General features: G+C 45.0%; 1 protein-coding gene across 1 annotated transcript in view; it reads right to left on the bottom strand.

Annotated features, from left to right (window-relative positions):
• CIRSR (corepressor of RBPJ and splicing regulator) overlaps nucleotides 1-19,976 on the bottom strand; it is a 75,163-nt gene that overhangs the window by 10,855 nt on the left and 44,332 nt on the right. The window contains exon 8 of the mRNA XM_082262101.1: nucleotides 12,315-12,409. Within this exon, the coding sequence (XP_082118227.1) occupies nucleotides 12,315-12,409 (95 nt within the window). The remainder of the gene's footprint in view (nucleotides 1-12,314; nucleotides 12,410-19,976) is intronic.

The raw sequence follows: 19,976 nt of genomic DNA, 5'->3' as shown, positions 1-19,976 counted from the left end.
GTTACCCACAGAGGATCAAAATGACAGCCAGGGAACCAGCACATTTCATCCCACGGTGCAGCACAATCCAAACAAATTTAAAGAGGACTATAGGTGCACAAGAAAAATTGTCAAAGATGAATTACCTGGTGTATTACAGAATAATAAAGAGCTTTATTAAAAAATGCAAAATTCTAAAAAACTACACCTCCACTATTGCAGGGATTGAAAAATGACAACGTTGTCACCACAGACAGCCAGCTGCAACGAACAAGCGTCCATCTCTATTCACACACCTAGATCTCAATAAAACTGCAAGATTTTGGCTGATTCCTCTGATGATTTTTCTTATGGACCTATAGTCCTCTTTAAATATATGCTGCTGTTAATCCAGGAGGATCACACCCTCTCTTCCCTTATTTATTTGAGGAGTGACGGTTTATATACTGGTTAACGCTGGCCATACACTATACGAAAAATCGCCTGAAATTCAGTCATTTAGACGGTTCTTTAGTTTTTCAGCCAGTTAATGGGCACGAATTGGAAATCGGTTGGGATGCTTTTGAGCCAAAAAAACGAATGACAAGTTTGGAAATTTTCTGCCGAATGAACAATAAATTGAAAGGTTAATGTGTTTCTCTTCCAAACTGTTTGCACTAGGTATATGTGAAAAATTGAACAAAAAACTGATTCATTCATGTCCATTGAACTATTTATCGGTCATTACGCTCACGGCCAAGAGTTAATTTTTCGAAAAGGAGTTTGAACGATTTTTTTATACTGTAAAAAGGCTCTTTGATCCGGTCTTCTCTTACCCTCTCCTTCTTCCACAGTCCCCAATGTATCTGCTGATAGAACAGAGCCTTGGGGGCACTCTGCACATGTTCAGTTTGGTGTGTATTACCAGAGTGCTTTGTTTTCTTTCTTGGGATGGGGGGGGGGTTGTGCTTGTGATCAGCACAGGGCCAATCAGCACAGGCCATGTAGCTTCAAAGAACAGTCAGAAGAATGCAAACTCCTCCTACAAGCTTTAACCAGACCCTGATAGAAGTCACAAGACTGTTATATACTGCTGATGAGAAAAGGTATTTAGCAGTTTATATTTACTCAAATAATTGCATTTCCATGTTTTGTGTTAGGGATGCAACGATATCAAAATCTCACGGTACGATACAATTTCGATATTGACCTCACGGTACGATATTTATTGCGATATTTCAAAGTGATTTTTTATGTGGCTTACTGGCTTTGCTTTCACATATTTGCAAACTTATTTCTTCATTGAAGAAATAAGTTTGCAAATATGTGAAAGCAAAGCCAGTAAGACACATAAAAAATCACTTTGAAATATAAACATTACAGTCACTCCTTCTCTCTAAGATTAGAAGACACCACATTTTGGGCCTCATGCTCTTCTCCACTCCCCCACTAGCACGGCACCTATGATACCCCTTCTCTTCCTAGCACTGTTCTGCTTATTCTGAAAACTATCCTCTCTTTCTGTGTAAATCCGACCAATCCAGACCAGTAGTACATGTCATTATGACTTGAGTGGCGTCAGTGTGTTTTTTTAAATTTCTTTCACATTATTACTCACCGGCGGTCCGGTGTCTGTGTCTTGCCGTGGTGCCACTGCCTGCCTGGGAAGCTGGCTCTGCTCCGCCGAGTCCGCCGCTCTCATGCGCTGGCTCCGCCCGCCTCCGCCCCACAAGCCCGCCCACCCACAATGCTCTAACCAACTGGCAGCCGCTCGCCTCGGCTCGGCCAGTAAGCAAGCAGCACTACAGCATAGCATTAGAGGTGAGTGAGTGACAGACAGGAGCCGCCGACGAGACACATAGAAGGCGGCCAGACCGTGCACCCACCGCGACGGTATTGGGCCATGTAAAACTCTGCGATACTGTGATAGCGGTAATATCGTTACATGCCTATTTTGTGTACTGTGGAACATCAGATATAGTGAATGCAGGGTCCTGGGCTTAGTAACACTTTAATGCAACATCAGATAGATACCAAAATGTTTGTTGAATGTATTCATAATATTGTTATTGTACTTTTCTTCGAAGATCTCTGCAATAATACAGTTCTGATATTGTCACGCTTGCTTTACCTCAGTTGTGGGTGGGTATAGAAGGATGCAGAGATCTAACCATACTTGGCTACAACTAAGGCCAGGATTAGCCAAAATCAGTCAGCAGGCTTATTCCATTTATTCTGTTCTTGCATTAAATAAATGTGCACTGTGGATTTATTCAAGAGCATTGGCTACTTATTTTGTAAAGGCTTCTACAATAACACATGGCTGAGAGGTCTTGGCTTTTTTCTTCCTCAGTTAGTGAGATATAACAAAACAAAATCGAAAGGTGTCCTGGATTTAAAGGATTAAACGCTAAGCGTGTGTGAAAAAGAAAAATGAAAGTGGTTGTAAACCCTTTCCTACATCTATTGAAATAACTGGCCTCAGGTGATACACACAGAGGAAACAAATCCTCATATATAAGTTGTACCTGTTTATCTGCAGTCTTTTCTACAGCTGAGAGCTGAAGTTACACTATGCAGAGCTCAGTGAAGAGAGCCCTGAGAGCTGATTGGAGGGGAGGGGAACCCCCCCCCCCAAAGCACACCGGAACAGAGCTGAGGCTGCCAATACAGACTTAGTTCTAGTTAGTACCAATCCCATGTGATGGTGCTGGCCAATTAGAAATCCCTGCAGTCTGTACTGCCTAAGCGATATGGACACAAGGTTAAGCTGCGGGTGAAGTGCATTTTTCGTGTCCGACAGTGGGGGTCGCGGCAGTCTGATGCAGCAGGACTAAGGGGGATGGGGAGGGGTCCAGTGTAATGTCACCTTATAGATTTTCTGTAAAGGTTTACTTACACTTTAACTTTACCAAAACTTTGTAATAAGATAGTCTATGTAAACTATCCAATCTAACAATATATATTCAGTCAGGCAGGTCATTGCACTACATAGTTGTAGAGAATCCCTACCTAGTATAAACCCATCCTGGCCAGGAGGTCCACATCCAGTGTCGCCACCTGTGAAACAGGTTCTGCAACATCTTTGGGTGAAGGGATAAATCCCCTGGGTTCAGGCACTGCTGGCAGAAAAAGTCAGCCTTCCAATTGTCTACATCTAGAATGTACACAGCTGACAATCCTGGAACATGAAGCTCTGCCCAGGAAGGGATACTCTTTACCCGATCTGCTGCAGTTAAACCTCTGGTTACTCCCTGATAGGGAGTTGTTTGCCATTGCCATGTTATCTAACTAAATCTAGATCAGATGACCCTCCAGAAGGGTGGTCCAATGCTGCAAAAATCACCGAATCTCCAAGATGTTCATCAGGGGATGAGATTCCTCCGATGACCAAGTGTCCAGTACGACGATGTGCAGGACTCCTCTACAGCTCAACAGGCTGGTGTCAGTCATAAGGATCTTCCAAAAGATGGTAAGCAAGGGCTTCCCTGACTCCAGAGCTAGGATTTCTGAATCACCGAGTTAGGGACAACCCCGTCTTTACTGTCAACCAAATCTGTCTGTTCAGAGATCAGTCCCATGACCAGAGAATGTTGCGTTGCAGCATTCTGTCGGAGTGGAAAAGGGCAAAGGGAATTTTTTGAAGGATGCAGGCCCAGGAATAGCATGCAAAAGCACAGAGGTAGCTTCTAAACTGCAGAGCACAAACCTGAGATGTGAGAGTCTAAAGTTTCTCCTGTGGAGAAAACTCTAGCCAGAAATGTGTCCAGGACTAGACCCAGACACTCCAAGAAATAGGTTAGTTACAGTAACGATTTCCGAAGGCTCAGGATCTATTTTAACCCCTGTATTGTCTGAACATTCAGACATGTTGTCCAACAGTGCCTTTGCCAACTGCTCCTAATCCGAAGATTGTGTGAGATTGTGAGAGAGAGTGTGCAGACCAGGTGTCTTGCAAGTCTTCCTCTGTCTTTTTTAGTCTTTAAAGAGGAAGTAGTCTTTTGTTGGAAAAAAAAATTGAAATTCAGCTGCTACAAATACTGTAGATGCTGACTTAAACACTTACCAGCTCAGAAGTCCACTGAGGCTGGGTATTTCCTAGTCTTTATTGCCACCATCTTGCCTATGGAAGCTGGTTGTGACTTTCTGCTGTTTCACAGCTTGCTCCCCACTGTGCATGCAGTGTATGTACTGATTCCTAAATATTTTTTACCTTAATGCAAATACAGTAAAACCTTGGTTTGAGAGTAACTTGGTTTAAGAGCGCTTTGCAAGACAAGCAAAATTTTCAAATAAATTTTGACTTGGTTTACAAGCGATGTCTTGATATACAAGTAGCCTCAAGTCACAGCTGAGTAGAAAAGAGAAGAGAGGCGCCTCTAAGTGTAGCAATATGGTTAAATTTAATGAAGGTACAACATTTAGCAACTCACGTGGTTGATGATAGAAACAGGCACATCTAAGGATGCAGGCATCCAGGCTAAAGCTGTCCACATGGACCATCCTCCGCATAGCCATCTACGTCATCCCTTCCATGCTGCCCCTCGCTTTCAGATCGCTTTACTGCAGTGTGGTTTTTCCGGTCAGGATTACAGACTGGCAGCCGGCGGTGCAGAAGATAGTCTATGTGGATAGCTTTACCCCGGATGCCTGCATACTAAGATATGCCTGTTTTATTCATCAACCATGTGAGTTGCTAAATGTTGTACCTTCATTAAATGTAACCATATTGCTACACTTAGAGGCGCCTCTCTTCTCTTTGATACTCTGTAGCTCCTGCTGGATTTTGCTTCAAATCCCCTTGTGGAAGGGGCTATTAGTGGATGGACATTTTATGGTTATATAACCTATCGCAATGCTATAATCTTTTTATATGGACTATAAACTGAAGGACTTATGAATAAATGGTTGTGGAACAAATCATCTGAGTTTCCATTATTTCTTATGGGGAAATTCGCTTTGATATAAGAGTGCTTTGGATTACAAGCATGTTTCCGGAACGAATTATGCTCGCAATCCAAGGTTTTACTGTAATGCATTAAGGTAAAAAATAGTTAAGCTTTATAACCACTTTAAAACATGGGCACATCCTCTACCAAAATGGTAAAAGCAGGACATGGCCAGATCCACAGTGGGAGCAGACCACTTCTGTACAAAATCCTTGTAAAACAGATATAAAGAAAGTTAATGCTTGGAGGGGAGAAAACAACTTATGGTGTTTTCTATTTCCATAGAGAAACAGCTGGAAAAGTGAGCGAAAAAAAAAAAGTCAGTCTGTGCAGCATTAGAAAGCTTAAAAGACCTAAAAATGGGAATAGCACTGATAGAAGCAACAAGCTAATCCTCTAGTTACAGTATTGCACACACTGCATTAATAAGAGAGAAAACAATAACCTTTAATTTTGGAGTAATAGTCCCAGACTGCTACTCCTCAGGGGCAAGCTCATCAGTCAAGTACTTAAGCGACTCAGAATGAGAATCTCTTCATCAGATAGTTCCAAAGCTGCTAGGGTCATGGACAAACTAGATATAGAATCTGTTGAAGAGGGTATGGGAACGTGCTTGTACAAGCACAGTCAGCAAAAAAAAAAAAATTGGGAATTTGAATCAAAGTCTTGGTGAAGACCCCAGCTAAAATGGCAGGCTTAGCCATATTGGACTAAACCATAAAGAGGACTCTGAGAACAGGAGAGAGCAGAGGGCAACATGACTTAAAAAGCATTAATTGCTGCCATGGATAAATGGGAAATAATATTGCCTTGTGACCTATGCAAAGAGGTAGCTCCTGGTGCTTGACCTGGCCAGGCTACTCGGTGAGTTTTCAAAAACAGGGCAAGTGTTAAGGCAATACTAGCAGATTTGAATACAGAAAGTGCTCTGCTGCTAACTTTTACCAGAGCCAAGCCTGGAAAGCACTCCATTTGGAACCAAGTGCCCAAAGGTCACTTCCAGGTTAGACCTACACTTTTCGGTCCAGAAGTATCTACATGCAGTACACTAAAAACCAGACTGAGGACAGCCATACCAGATATCTGTAATTAGAGAGAAAACTCCAGCAGTGTTGTAGAGAAGTTTTGATTGAAGAAAAAAAAAATTATATTATTATATATAAATAACGGAATTTTTGTAAAAATCTTACCGTAAAATTCCTTTCTCTGAGTCCTCCGACAGTCGCCGCCCCTTCCCAAGTCTTCACCAATGGGGTATTGACCTTTGCTCCGCAGGAGTAGCTAGGCAACAAGATTTGTTAATAACAAAAGCTTTTAGCATAGACACACCCCTAGGGGCTGTCCCCTTAGTCAATACCTCCCTGCACCAGCATTCCCAACTCAGTTTGGTAGCATAGCAGTAAGAGTACACAAAAACCCCAAAAGTCGGAGGACTCAGAGAAAGGAATTTTATGGTAAGATTTTACAAAAATTCAGTTTTCTCTTACGTCCTCTGACAGTCGCCGCCCCTTCCCAAGTCTTCACCAATGGGACGTCCCAAAGCAGTGTAGACCTGAGGGGTGGGAGACGCAGCTGCAGAAAAGCAACGCAGTACCCACATCAGAGAAAGGAACCTTACACACAGTAAGAGAACCAACTGGGCAACAGGAAAACGTGCTCAACAGGAGCAACAACCCAGGAAAAAACAAGTAACCCAGGGGTAAAACACCCCAACAGCCAAAGACCCAAAAAAACAGGGGTCCCTAAGGCACTGCCGCACAGAGAACTTTACGGCCAAAGGAGGCATCAGCCGATGCCTGAACATCCACCTTATAGAACTTTGAGAAGGTGTGAACGGACGACCAAGTCGCCGCCTTACACACCTGGGCCACAGAAGCCTGATGCCGGAAAGCCCAAGACGTACTCAAAGACCTGGTAGAGTGCGCTTTCACAGGGAAGGGAGGGACCTTCCCCCTCAAGGCATAGGCCTGCACAATGGTTTGTCTAATCCATTTGGCGATAGTCGCCGCCGACGCCGCCATGCCCTTCCGAGGTCCCTCAGGAAGGACAAAGGGAATCCGCCTTGCGAAAAGGCTTAGTGGACGACAGATAAACCCTGATCGCCCAGACAACATCCAATGAATGTAAGGCAACCTCCTTAGGATGCTTTGGTTTCGCGCAGAGCGAAGGCAAAACAATTTCCTCATTAAGGTGAAAATCCGAGATCACTTTCGGCAGAAAGGACGGGACAGGTCGTAGGACCACCTTGTCCTTGTGGATCACTAGGTAGGGAGAGCTGCAGGACAAAGCCGCCAGCTCCGATACCCTGCGAGCCGAAGTGATCGCCACCAAAAAGGCCAACAGAGGCAACGAGATCTCCCTGATCTTTTCAAAGGGAGCATGTTGCAACGCGGACAGAACCAGGTTCAAGTCCCATGGAGGCAAAGGCTCCCTCCGCGGAGGGGGCAAATGGCGCACCCCTTGAACAAAGGTGCGGATCAACGAGTTCGACGCCACAGGGTGCTGAAAAAGGACGGCCAGTGCAGAAATCTGGCCTTTAACCGTGGCCAACGCCAAACGCTGGTCCACTCCAGTTTGGAGGAAAACCAACACTCTGGACACCGAGTACGAGCGAGGGGAAAACCCCCTGGACTCACACCAGGCAAAGTATGCTTTCCAAGTACGGTAGTAAATCTTTCCCAAAGAGGCTTTCCTAGCCTTGATCAAAGTGGGAACGACCTCAGGGGAGAGACCTCTGTCCTTCAGGACCTGGCTTTCAACAGCCAGGCCGTTAAAGCCAGCGACTGTAAAGCAGGATGGAATATCGCCCCTTGAGACAGGAGGTCTTCTCGAAGTGGCAGACGCCACGGAGTGTCGACTGCCAGATTTACAAGGTCTGCGTACCAAGACCGGCGAGGCCAGTCCGGTGCCACCAGAATCACCGTGTGCGGTTCCGAGGCTAACCTGCGAAGGAGCCTGGACAGCAGCTGAATCGGTGGAAAGGCATACATCAGACGATACTGATGCCAGGGCGCCACTAACGCGTCTGAGGCGTCTGCCTGAGGATCGCGCGTCCTTGCCACGAACCTTTCCACCTTGTTGTTTAGACGAGACGCGAACAGGTCGACATCTGGGGAACCCCACTTCGCGCACATCTGGAAGACATCCGGGTGAAGGGACCATTCTCCCTGGTCCAGGGTCTGGCGACTCAGATAATCCGCCTGCCAGTTCTCCACCCCCAGGATGTGAACTGCCGTTATCGCCGGAACGTGCGTCTCGGCCCAAGACAGAATGTCGGCTACTTCCCGAGCCGCTCGGGCACTCCTGGTGCCCCCTTGGTGGTTGATGTAGGCCACCGCGGTGGCATTGTCCATCTGAACCCGAACCGGACGGCCCTGAAGCCGTTCCGACCATTGCAGAAGGCAAAGCTTTATCGCTCGCAATTCCAGAATGTTGATCGGAATGGAGGACTCCTCCGACCATGTCCCCTGGGCGGACAGATTGCCCAGGACACCACCCCAGCCCGTCAGGCTGGCATCCGTGGTGACCACCGTCCACAGCAAAGGACAAAAAGACTTGCCACCCGACACTGCCGGGGACTGGAGCCACCACAGAAGACTCTGTCTGGTGCGGTGGCTCAACGAGATCTGCAGATCCAAGGACTGTGGACGCCCGTCCCACTCCGCCAGAATCTCCGCCTGGAGACCCCGCGTGTGAAACTGGGCAAAAGGGATCGCCTCGAAGGCGAAAACCATCAACCCCAGACATCTCATGCATGTCCGGAGGGACGAGCTGTGGTTGGCCCTGAGGAGCCCCGACCTCGTCCTGAGGCGTCCGGAGTTTATCCTCTGGAAGGAAAACCTTCGCCTGAACAGAGTCCAGAACCATCCCTAAATAGGGAAGGCGAACCGAAGGACAGAGAGTCGACTTCGGAAAGTTTATAGTCCAACCGAAATCTTGCAGCGTCTGCACCGTGGTGGACAGGTCGGCCATCAGGCTCTGGCTGGCAGTTGACCGTATGAGGAGATCGTCCAGATACCCCAAGATCGCAATACCCTGTGCCCGCAACAGGGCCAGGACCGGCGCCAGCACCTTGGTAAAAACCCGTGGAGCCGAAGCGAGACCGAAAGGTAACGCCACGAATTGGTAGTGTTCCTCCGCAATGGCGAATCGAAGGTACCGTTATGACCCTCGAAGATGGGGATGTGTAGGTACGCATCCTTCAGATCGATGGAGGCCATGAACTCCCCCGGACTCAGGGCAGCCACCACCGAGCGCAGGGATTCCATGCGGAACTTGCGCACCCGCACAAAGCGGTTCAGAGCTTTCAAATCCAGAATCGGACGCACCTTGCCCTCCTTTCTGGGCACAGTGAACAGATTGGAGTAAAATCCCCGAAATCTGTCCCAATGAGGCACCGGGACCACCACTCCTTGGGTCCGCAGGTCCCGCACCGCCAGGTGCAGATCCTGCAAACGCTCCGGAGACAGCTGAAGATTTGAGGGAAAAAATCTGCCCGCCGGCCGAGAGAGAAATTCGATCTTGTAACCAGATCGAACGATTTCCTGAACCCACCTGTCCTGAATGCAGATCAGCCAAGGTTGGAGGAAACCGCGCAGACGTCCCCCCACCCCAGAAACGGGTGAGGGCGTCCCTTCAGGCGGAACTAGCGTGGGTAGTGGAACCGGACTGACCGGATTTTTGCTTACCCGCCCACGGCTTCTTCTGGGAGCCCTGGCCCTTGAAAGGCTTGCCCTTGGATTGAGCGCGAAAGGCACGAAAGGAACCCTGGGAGGGCCTAAACGAGGGGTTCCGTTTGCCACGGAAAGACTTGTGCTTGGGATTCTGGGGTAAGAGAGTACTCTTGCCCCCAGTAACACCCTTAATCAGAGTATCCAAAGCCTCGCCAAAGAGGCGAGATCCCACATAGGGAAAATCTGCCAACGTCTTGCGAGAAGATTGGTCCACAGACCAATTCTTCAGCCATATCAGGCGACGGTTGAGCACCGCCACGCCAGACAGGCGTGCAGCCAAAGGAGCCAAATTCAAGTCCGCATCACACAAGTACATGACGCCTTGACGGATTTGATCCACCATGGCCAATGTGGTAGGCGGAGCCGAAGCAGCCACCAGTGTGCGCCTGAGCACCTTCGTCCAATCGGCAACCGACTGGGCCGCCATAACCGAAGCAAAAATAGGTTTTAGCATAGAACCAGCAACCATGTAGGCATGACGGGCAAGAGACTCCAATCTCCTGTCCGTAGGGTCCCGGAAAACCGGGGTATCCTCAGAAGGAATCGCAGTAGCTTTGTTTGAAACGGCTACCGCGTGATCCACCTGAGGCGCCACACACCAACGCTCGTCGGTGGATGGCGCAAATGGATAAAGCAGTTTAAAAACTTATTCGGCACCGTAAAGGGCTTCTTTAAATTGCGCCACTGCTCATTAACCGTACGGTGAAATTCAGCAGGGCAGGGAAAAACCTGCGCTGATTTGCGGGTCCTTTGCGTCCCAAAGGAGGACACCCTAGTAGGAGGAGCTGGCTCATCCTCCAAGTGCAAAGTATCCTTAATGGAGACGATCAGCTCATCCATGAGTGCAAGCTCCTCAGGCGAGCCAGGGGGAGAAGTATCAACCCCTTCCACCTCCGCCTCCCCCTCAGACCCCACGAGGTCCAGAGATGAGCGAGACCCTGAGAAGGGCACGCCAGCCCCAGCAGCCACATCGCCCTCTGAATCAGAGGAAATGGATAACCTGGCCCTTTTTGCGGATCGTTCAGCCATCAGCATCTGCACCTGAGACACTAAGGATGCCACTACAGTGGCCAGATCAGCCCCCTCGGGGGGTGCAGCAGCCCCCCTGGTCCCCCACCAGGGCGGGGGGAAACTTGCAATCCTGAGAATCCATGCCCACAGTCTAAAAGCAAAAAAGGGTACTGTCCCTTTAACACCACGGCGAGCGCAGCCCACCGCACACTACTGCATGCACCGATCCCACAGGGATAGAGAACACTGAGGAAGGAATGACAGGACAAAGAAGGAAAAAACCTGGAGAGAGCACAAACAGGCTGCTGCCACCGATCGCTGTCCCAGAGAAAGAGGAAGTGATGCAATAACCGGCTGACTTATATAGCCTATGAAGGCTCCGCAAAATGGCCGCTCAGGCCGAGGGATCGAGGCTACAAGAAAATGGCGCAGACATGTGCTCGAGCGAGCGCGGCCCGCCAAAATGGCGGCAAACGGCGCCAAAACACAGCGCTGTACAGGACAGGGCCATCCATAGCATTTTCTGCAAAAAGAAATGGCGGGCCGCATAGCGGTCGCCGCTCAGACATGTCTGGCTATTCAGCTCCACAGAACTCACAGCAGAGCGGGAGGGCCCCCCCCCTAGCAGCCCACAAAGACATGCATCCATACAGGGATCTGACAGGGAGCCCGCATAGCACACAGACATGAGGGTACACACAGCCACAGACTGACACCCACACAGATGGTCCCCACATAGAAGGTGCTTACCATACCGGATGGCGTGGGGAGCCTTCTCAAGCGACAAACCGCTATCAGGATGACAGGGAGTGCCGCAGCCAGGACGCAGTGGACCGCAGCACAAGACCGCAGAATGGCGTCCAGTGAGGTAGCCACCTCACAGGCAGCATTCCTGCAGCGAACAGGGATGGGTCGTTCATAGCGCCAGGGCGAACCGTAGCTGAACGCTCGATGGCAGGCTTGGGATCCATCTGGCTCTCAGCCCTGGGATCCAGGGCGGCCAGTCCGAGACCCAGCTCCGCATGATCATCTTCATCCGAAGATCACTAAACTAAAGCTGACAAAATAACAGCTAGTAAAGAAAAGAAAAATACTTGAAATAAAATCAAAAAAAGGGTAGAAGGCTGAGAATGAAGCCCGAGCACAGGAAAGCCTGCTACTCCTAAGCTAGGCAAGATCAAACTGAGTTGGGAATGCTGGTGCAGGGAGGTATTGACTAAGGGGACAGCCCCTAGGGGTGTGTCTATGCTAAAAGCTTTTGTTATTAACAAATCTTGTTGCCTAGCTACTCCTGCGGAGCAAAGTTTAATACCCCATTGGTGAAGACTTGGGAAGGGGCGGTGACTGTCGGAGGACGTAAGAGAAAATAATAATAATAATAATAATAATAATAATGATACATGCTGGTAGTAGGAGGGCTTATACTGGACTGGGCTACAGTTTAGGTTAAAAAAAAAAAAAAAAAAATGACTGGAGTTAGACAGAACACTATACAGTCCCATTTAAACCTTTATGGATCAGTACCTATTCTCTGATTGGAAAAGTTGAAGCAATAACTTCAGTGTTATAAGTAATGATGAAAGATGCAAAGAGGAGGAGCAAAATCTTCTAGGGAATTATTTTTTACTTCAAGATAATTTTAGTCACTTTATAGCATGCATACCTTAGAAGTTTCTGTTTTTGCTTTGTTGTTAGGGATTTTAAAAACTCCACTTCTGGGTCATCATCTTCTTCCTCTGCATCACTGACTACATAGACCTACGAAGGAAGAAGATATTTGGCTATAAACAAAACATGAAAAAAAAAAAAAAAGACAAATGCAGCATCAAAAGATTAGCTACAAAATTTTACTGTTTATCCCTATTAGGACCGTTAAATTGATTGTTAAAGTGGAGCTTTGTTAACAAAAAGATATATTGTGGAATTTGGTTGTATCTTTAAAAAGGTTCTAATCCCTTAACGGTAGTACAAACAAAATACAGTACATATCCAGTCACAAGAAGCGCAAGGCCAAAGAAAAAAGCAAAATTAAAATTTTAACCAGTACCCAAAAATACTGTATATCGTACCCTTTCATAACCAAGTTATATCATTAAGGCAACACAATTAAAGCCACCACCCATCCAGACCTATGATCCCAAACCTTAAAAGTGGTCATCTGCTTTAAGCACCTTCCACACTAATGAACTGCTACCTATAGACTGATTGTTTACAGCTCTCCATTCCCTGTATACCAACTAAGATACTGAAAAATGTGTTCTTGAAGATGCATTTTGTGACTCGGAAACAGTATACGTTTTTAATGTAGAGGTTTTGACATCTCTGCCATCAATTTTAAGGTTTAGGCATAATGTAAAATAAAATTAACTAAAAGTGGCAAAACAAAGTTTTGGGTTTTAACTTATCAGTATAATAATATCTTTAAAAAAAAAAAAAATATGCATATAAAACATGCGGCGTTCTTAAGAAAGCCCAGAACTATTTTCATGCTTTTAGTAGCCCATAGTAATTTGTTTAATAAAACAATGTTGTCTCTTGCTAGCAGAGGAAGGGGGATGACTTATTTAGGGCTCTCTTTTAGCAGCAACCCGAGAGACGTCAGGCGACACAGATGTCTACATAGCAGCTGAATGTACAGCTGTGTAAAAAAAGTAAGTACACTACACAGGGTTTGTGGACTTTAACGTGTTTAAAAAAAACAAAGTTTAATTCAAACAGTTCATACAGATAAGAATTATAAATCTGAATAAAACCCAAAGAAATTTGTCCTTTTCATTCTTCATTTATTCACCCCTGGCCTTAGAAGCTGCTTTTATACACTTTAGCATTAATTACTTAGGCATTTTGCATAATTCTCTTACTGTCTTATACATCCACTTGGTAAAACGTTTGACCACTTTTCCATGCCAAATTGCCTTAGTTGCAAGATGTCTGTGGGTTTCCTTACATAAACTGCCAGTTTAAAATCCATCACAACTTTGTCAATTAGTTTTTATTAAAGTTTTAGTGAAATACAGAAATACACTGTCGGTCATCATGTTCACAAGAGGTACATGCAGGAACCTCTGTATTAACATAGAAAGACATACACAAAACATGAGAATATATAAAGGAAATAAAACCTGAGAATATATGAAGGAAATAATATGTTGTTTGTGTATTATGCCCTATCCATCTATTGCTGGATGATAAACACTTCTATTTTACCCAATTTGTTTGGTTATCTTGTGGATAGTGCTAGACATCTAATCAATGCATTTTATCTAAAGTAGATAAAAAAAGCACTTTGAGAAAGTAAGTAAACTTTAAGCTTAGAAAAAAAAAAAAAATGAGTCTATCTGCATTAACTTTGTGTTCGATTCATTAATCCAATGGTATCAGAAGCATATACATTTTTTAATATTACATTTCTGATAGCTTGAAGATATCGTCCCAGAATCTCCGTTTAATTTGAAATAGTTTCAAACCTTGGTTGTTGATTGCTAGAAATGTCTCATAATAGTAGTGGGAGTTGACCCTTCTAATGACTTCTGATAGGTTTAGTGCTTTAGATTACTTCCACGGGGATGTGATAGTCAATCTTGCTGCGATAAGGATATGAGACACTATAGTTTTGTATTGTAGAAGAAAGCAGTTGATCGTTAAACCTAAATAAAGCTGGATGCGGTGTTGGAGTAGTTAGTATTCCAGTAATTTGTGAAATAAGGGAGAAAAATTAGTTCCAAAAACTTAGGGGAATTACAGTCCCACAATGTTTACAAAAGGTTACCCACACTGGCGCCAACACATGGGTGACGGATCAGAGTGCCATTTAGATAATGTATATGGTGTGAGGTAACTTTTATACAGGATTTTAAAAAGCGCATTATCCCAATGGTTTACACAATGGGAGACATTTATATTATTTGTTAGTGCTTGTTGCCATTCTCTTAGAGAGAAGGGTTTAGAGAAATCTTTTTCCCAGCTAAGCATCTGTGGGGATTTTGTAAAAGGCTGAGTTTTGGAGGTAATCGTAGAACCAAGATCTACCTCCTTTGCTATGGTTTTTCCGATTGAGGTATTGCCAAAGCTTGTTATCTAGGGCAATGCTCGTGGAGGGGTCTTTGCGATTAAAGTTGCATAGTCCAAGGTAGGAATATTCTTGGAAGCACTCAGTTTGCTTTGTTAGGTCTTTGAAGGTGGTAAATCTTTTTCTCAGCCACTGTGAGACATTTAGGGAGGGTACGAGATGCTCGTAAGCTCTTAGAGGGATGTCTAAGGTTACTCGTGGTTGTTTTATATTAGGTTGGTGTAGGATAAGTTTCCATACCTCCAAAGTGGCTGGTATAGAGGGGGGAGGGATATTGGAACATGGGGTAGCAATAGCCCCCACAATCAGCAAGGAATGAAGGTGGTGGTTCTGGACCATAGCTTGTTCTATATTCACAAAGAAATGAGGTAAACGAGGCTTTGAATTAGTCTAGTAAGGCAGAGTAGTAGTAAGTGCCAAGTATTGGGAGTCCTATACCACCTCTAGATTTAGGTCTACTTAGAATAGAATACGCTATGCAGGGTTTTTTTCCTAGCCATATAAAACATCTAATAGCTGTGTCTGTGGTGCTAAAGAAACTTCTAGGGACTTGTATAGGGACTGTGTGAAAGCAATATAGCAGTTAGCATTTTAAAAAGCAGCTGCTCTCCCTATCCAAGAAGGCGTGAATTTCCCTATGTTAGTTAGCCTCGTAAGTCTGAGATGAAGGGTAAGTGAGAGAAGAGCCTAAAGTATGAGAGTTTTTGAGACTCCCATTGATAACCAAATGAACCTCTCAGGTCCCTTAAAACTTTCCCAGTTATTCCTATTGGTAGAGCAGATGATTTAGTTATATTGAGTTTATAATAGAATACTTCACTAAATGTATCCAAGACAGAGCTAAATGCTTGGAGACATGATAGTGGATCAGAAAGGGTAAGGATCACGTCATCTGCGAATAGCCCAATTTTATGCACCTGTCCACAGTGATACCATGAATTTGATTGTGTGATCTGATAAGGGCTGCCAATGGCTTCATAACTAGTGACAAAATTAGTGGGGAAAGGGGACACCCCTGCCGTGTACCATTTGTAATATGGAAATAGTCAGACATTATGCTAGACGTAAAGACTTGGGCGGAAGGGCTGGTATAAAGCGCAGATATGGCTTGTTTGATAAGGCTCTGGAAACTTAGTTAGTGTGGCCTGAAGGTATCCCCAAAGGACCCTATCGAACGCCTTCTCGGCATCCAGTGCAAGGAAAATTGTTGGAGTTTTGTGAATTTCTGCCCTTCACGAAGCTCACCTTATCAACCTGAATTAAAGGTAGGAAAGATATCTAACAATCTGTTGGCTAATATTTTTGCATAAAGTTTCAAGTCCTAATTGAGTAGAGAGATTGGATGAAAGTTTTGTGGGCAATCAGGTGTCTTCCTTGGTTTAGGAAGTGAACTATTATAGGCCCTCAACATTTCTGGAGGAAAGGAGGCTAAGGTCGCAGGCCTGTTGAAAACTTTGTTTAATTGTAGCAGTATTTCAGTAAATTCTTGGTAATATTTAGCTGAGAATCCATCGGCTCATAGGGATTTACAATTTGGCATTGTTTTTATAGCAGATAAGATTTCCTCATGCAATATTGGACTATTCAATGAGGTGAATTGATGGGGGGTTAATGATAGCAGGTTTAAAATTAGCTAAGAATTTTGTTATGTTATCTAGGGAGGGTTGGGGTGTCTCAGAATAATCTTAAGTTGCATAACCGGGAGTAATATGGGTTTAAAAACATTCTCTATTTCTTTGGGGTGGAATACTCGCTTTCCTGTAACAGGATGTATTAGTGAGGACAGTTTAGTTTTAGATTGTCTAGCATTAAGATAGTTGGCCAGTAAAACGCCCTGCTCTATTGTCTTGGGTATAATATGTTGCCTTAGAACGCTTTATGACTTTTTCATGTTGTAATAATAATAGCTGTCTGAGGTCCAATCTACATTTTTGTAATTTGTATAGAGTTTGCTGGGTTTTGTTTGTGCAGAGCTTCCAACACTTTAATTTGATCAAGTAGCTCAGACAGGGCTTGTGACCTATGCCTCCTCTCCTTCGCTGACATTTGTATCGTTAAACCTCTGCAGAATGCCTTGTGTGAGCACCAAATGGTAAATATGTCCATTTCTGTATTGGTGTTAAGCTGGACGAATTCTTTAAGCTGTTCTTTTAATCTTTGCTTGGTAGAAGGCTTAGAAAATAAGGTGATGTAATTTTGCCAAAAGTATGTTGGGGAGGTCGTGCATTTTTCTGTGATAGTCACTGACGGGGCATGGTCCGACCACGTGGTGTTTAATATATATATATATCTCTACATGTGTGGTTCCATGAAGTAATTGAAGACCCATCAGAAAAAAAAAAAAAAAGTCTTAAGTAGGACTGATGTGGGACAGAAAAAAAAAAAAAAAAAAAAAAAAAAAAAAAAGTGTAGTCCTTCTCTGATGCATGCAGATATCTCCATAGATCGTATAGGGTATCGTCCTTTAAAAAAGGTGGAAAAAGTATTTCTAGATGTTTTTTTTTTCAGGTTGAGTCTAATTAAGGGTTGCAAATGGAGTTGAAGTCTCCGCTGAACAGGAGTCGTCCACAGTGCACCTTAGAGACTTTTCTGAGTAAAGTGCTCAGGAACGGGAGTTGACCAGTGTTAGGTAGGCGCATACAGGTTTACTATGGTATAGGTGGTGGTGTTACTGTCACAGACCAGGATCAGATATCCTCCTTGTGAGTCGGCGGTGATAGAGTGTAACAGGAAGGATACTGAGTTTTTTTTATTGCTATTATTACCCCGTTTTTTCATCTCAGCCTTAATGGGGAAGATATGTGGGTAGAGCTTGTGAGAGCACTTTGGGGCTTTCTGGGCATGAAAAGGAGTCTCTTGTACACACACCACATCCCCTTGTAGTTTAACATCATTCCATAAGAGCTTTCGCTTGAATGGACTATGGAGGCCATGTACATTCAGAGATATTGCTTTCAGTCCCATTTCACTATTCTTATAATGAGATGGGAGTTGGAGCCCTCTAGTGGAGGATTTGTGGTGGTTATCACTGGGGGTGTATATTAAACAGTAAAATGTACAGTTCTGAAGATTCTGGAGCTTGTGGAGACGGTTCTGTACCCGATATTGAAGTGTTACGTATATTTTCAACATGGGTATCTCAGCCAATAGTAGTGTAACAAACATAAAAAAAAGTCAGAAACCAGTAACACCTATAAATAGTGGTGCAATGTTTAGTGGCAAGGTAAAAAAGAACAGCGAATGGCTTTCGCCACAACATTAACTAGGGGGGTTATTCTCTGAGAGCCTGAAGCATAGTCCCGCTTATGGATATTTGTAACAGAATAATATGAAACTGCTACTACAGCCACTTTTCAGCTATGGTCTTCATGTCCCTTATGGTTAGGAACAGATGGCTGCCCCTGAACTTGTTCCCATCCTGACAAGACCCTGTTAGGTGGAGATGCAAGTGGCAAAGAGGTCTTGTCATTAGGAAACTTGAGGCCTTTCTCCTCACTGCGGATTGCAATTGTGCAGTGACCTCTAGTGACTAATATTTTGGCGGGGAAACCCCACCAGTAAACGGATGTCACGATTACGTAGCAATTTTGTTGTTAGGGATACAAGTTTCTTCCTCGCCAGTAGGGTATGCAGAGATAGGTCAGCATATAAGAGGTCACTGTAGGGACCAGGTAGGGGAGATTTTTTTCTTGAAAATCACATCAAATGCATCCTTGACATTATAGAAGTGAAAAAAGGGACATCCTATCGTGTCAGAGAGATGGGATGGTTTTGGGCCTGTGGGCCCGGTCTACTATAATTTCTCTTTCTGGTGTATCAGGAAGTAGAGTGGAAATCATTTGTTGCACTTATCTTCTTAGGTCTGATGCTAGCACAGTCTCAGAGATCCCATGGAACTTTATTTTATTACTGCGGGATCGATCCTCGAGATTGGCTAGTTTCAATTTTATTGCTTGCATGTCCTCATCAGCCTTGTTGTGAGCATCAACAAGCTCATTATGTGCAGTCGCAAATTCCCCCATTTTGGACTCCACGTGGCTCACTCAATCCCTTAATGCCGACACATCCTCCTTAACTTGTGTCATGAAGGAAAGCATGTCCCTATGAAGGGAGCCTTCAAGGGACAGCAGCATATCTTTAATAGTTGCCGCATTGAGAGGGAGGTCTGTAGTTTGAAAGTCCTCCAGATGCTCAGTAAATTCCCTGGTAGTGTATCCAGAGAGGGAGTCCTCAATATTAAAACCCACCAGGTCTCCTGAGGTGTAATGCTGCTTTGATTTCTGAGGGCTACAGATGGGTGAGGTTCCATTCCGTTGGAGATCTGTTGGATCCGGTGCCATCTTGAGGCGAGGAGGCCGCTGATGGTGAGAAGAACTCTGTCAGTTTGTGGGGCCTCTCTCTACCTTTTCGCTTCCCCATCTGGTGTGCAGGCTTTTCGGATGGTTCACTGAGCAGGCGGAAGCGGTATCGTCGCTCTGCAGTAGCGGATGTGCCGCGGGACCTGGCAGGCGCTCTCGGAGCTCTTCTTCTATGCGGCCATCTTCTAGGCTGCAGGCCATGCCCCATCACAACATTTCAATGGGATTTAAAATCAGGGCTGCTCAAAAGCCTCCATTTCTTCTATTTTTATGCCTTGGTGCATTTGCTAGTGTGCTTCAAATCCACTGGTGTATCCATAATATGTGCAGTGCATATGGGACCAAAAGGGAATGGTGGACAATCGTGTCGTCGCCTTTTTAAAAAAAACAATACAAAAAAAATAAAAAATAAATCACGCCCCCAATAAAAAGACAGCATGTACATCATATAGTGTGTCACAGTAGTAGCTTCTGCTTCACATTCCCCCCCCTGCCCCCAACAGTGGTATCCTCTGCTCCCCCTCTACAGTGGTGTCCTCTGCCCCTTTCACATCATCCCCCTCCCCAACAGTAATGTACTCTGGTTCCCCACTGTAGTGTTTTCTGCCCCTCTGCTTAACTACACCTATGGGAGCAGAGACAACCACAATCACAGAAAGCTGCTTTCATCATATATAAATTCGGAGAGGCAAGTTCTGAGACCATCAACTGGCAGCATTGCGGTGTGTGGTAGCCTTTACTCTCTGCTTGACTGTAAATCCCCAACATACTGTATAAAGCACCAACTTGATTTAGTCTTACAAAGAAACCTCCAAGCATTTTGCCGAAGGTAAAACAAAGAAACTGCCACTTACACTGGATAGCAGGCAAGTCTAAGTAACTCTACACCAAAATTCCA

Source organism: Pelophylax lessonae, assembly GCF_965119305.1.
Source record: "Pelophylax lessonae genome assembly, chromosome: 6".
Lineage (NCBI taxonomy): Eukaryota > Metazoa > Chordata > Amphibia > Anura > Ranidae > Pelophylax > Pelophylax lessonae.
The sequence above is the reverse complement of the archived record's forward strand: the minus strand, read 5'-3'. Positions and strand labels throughout refer to the sequence as shown.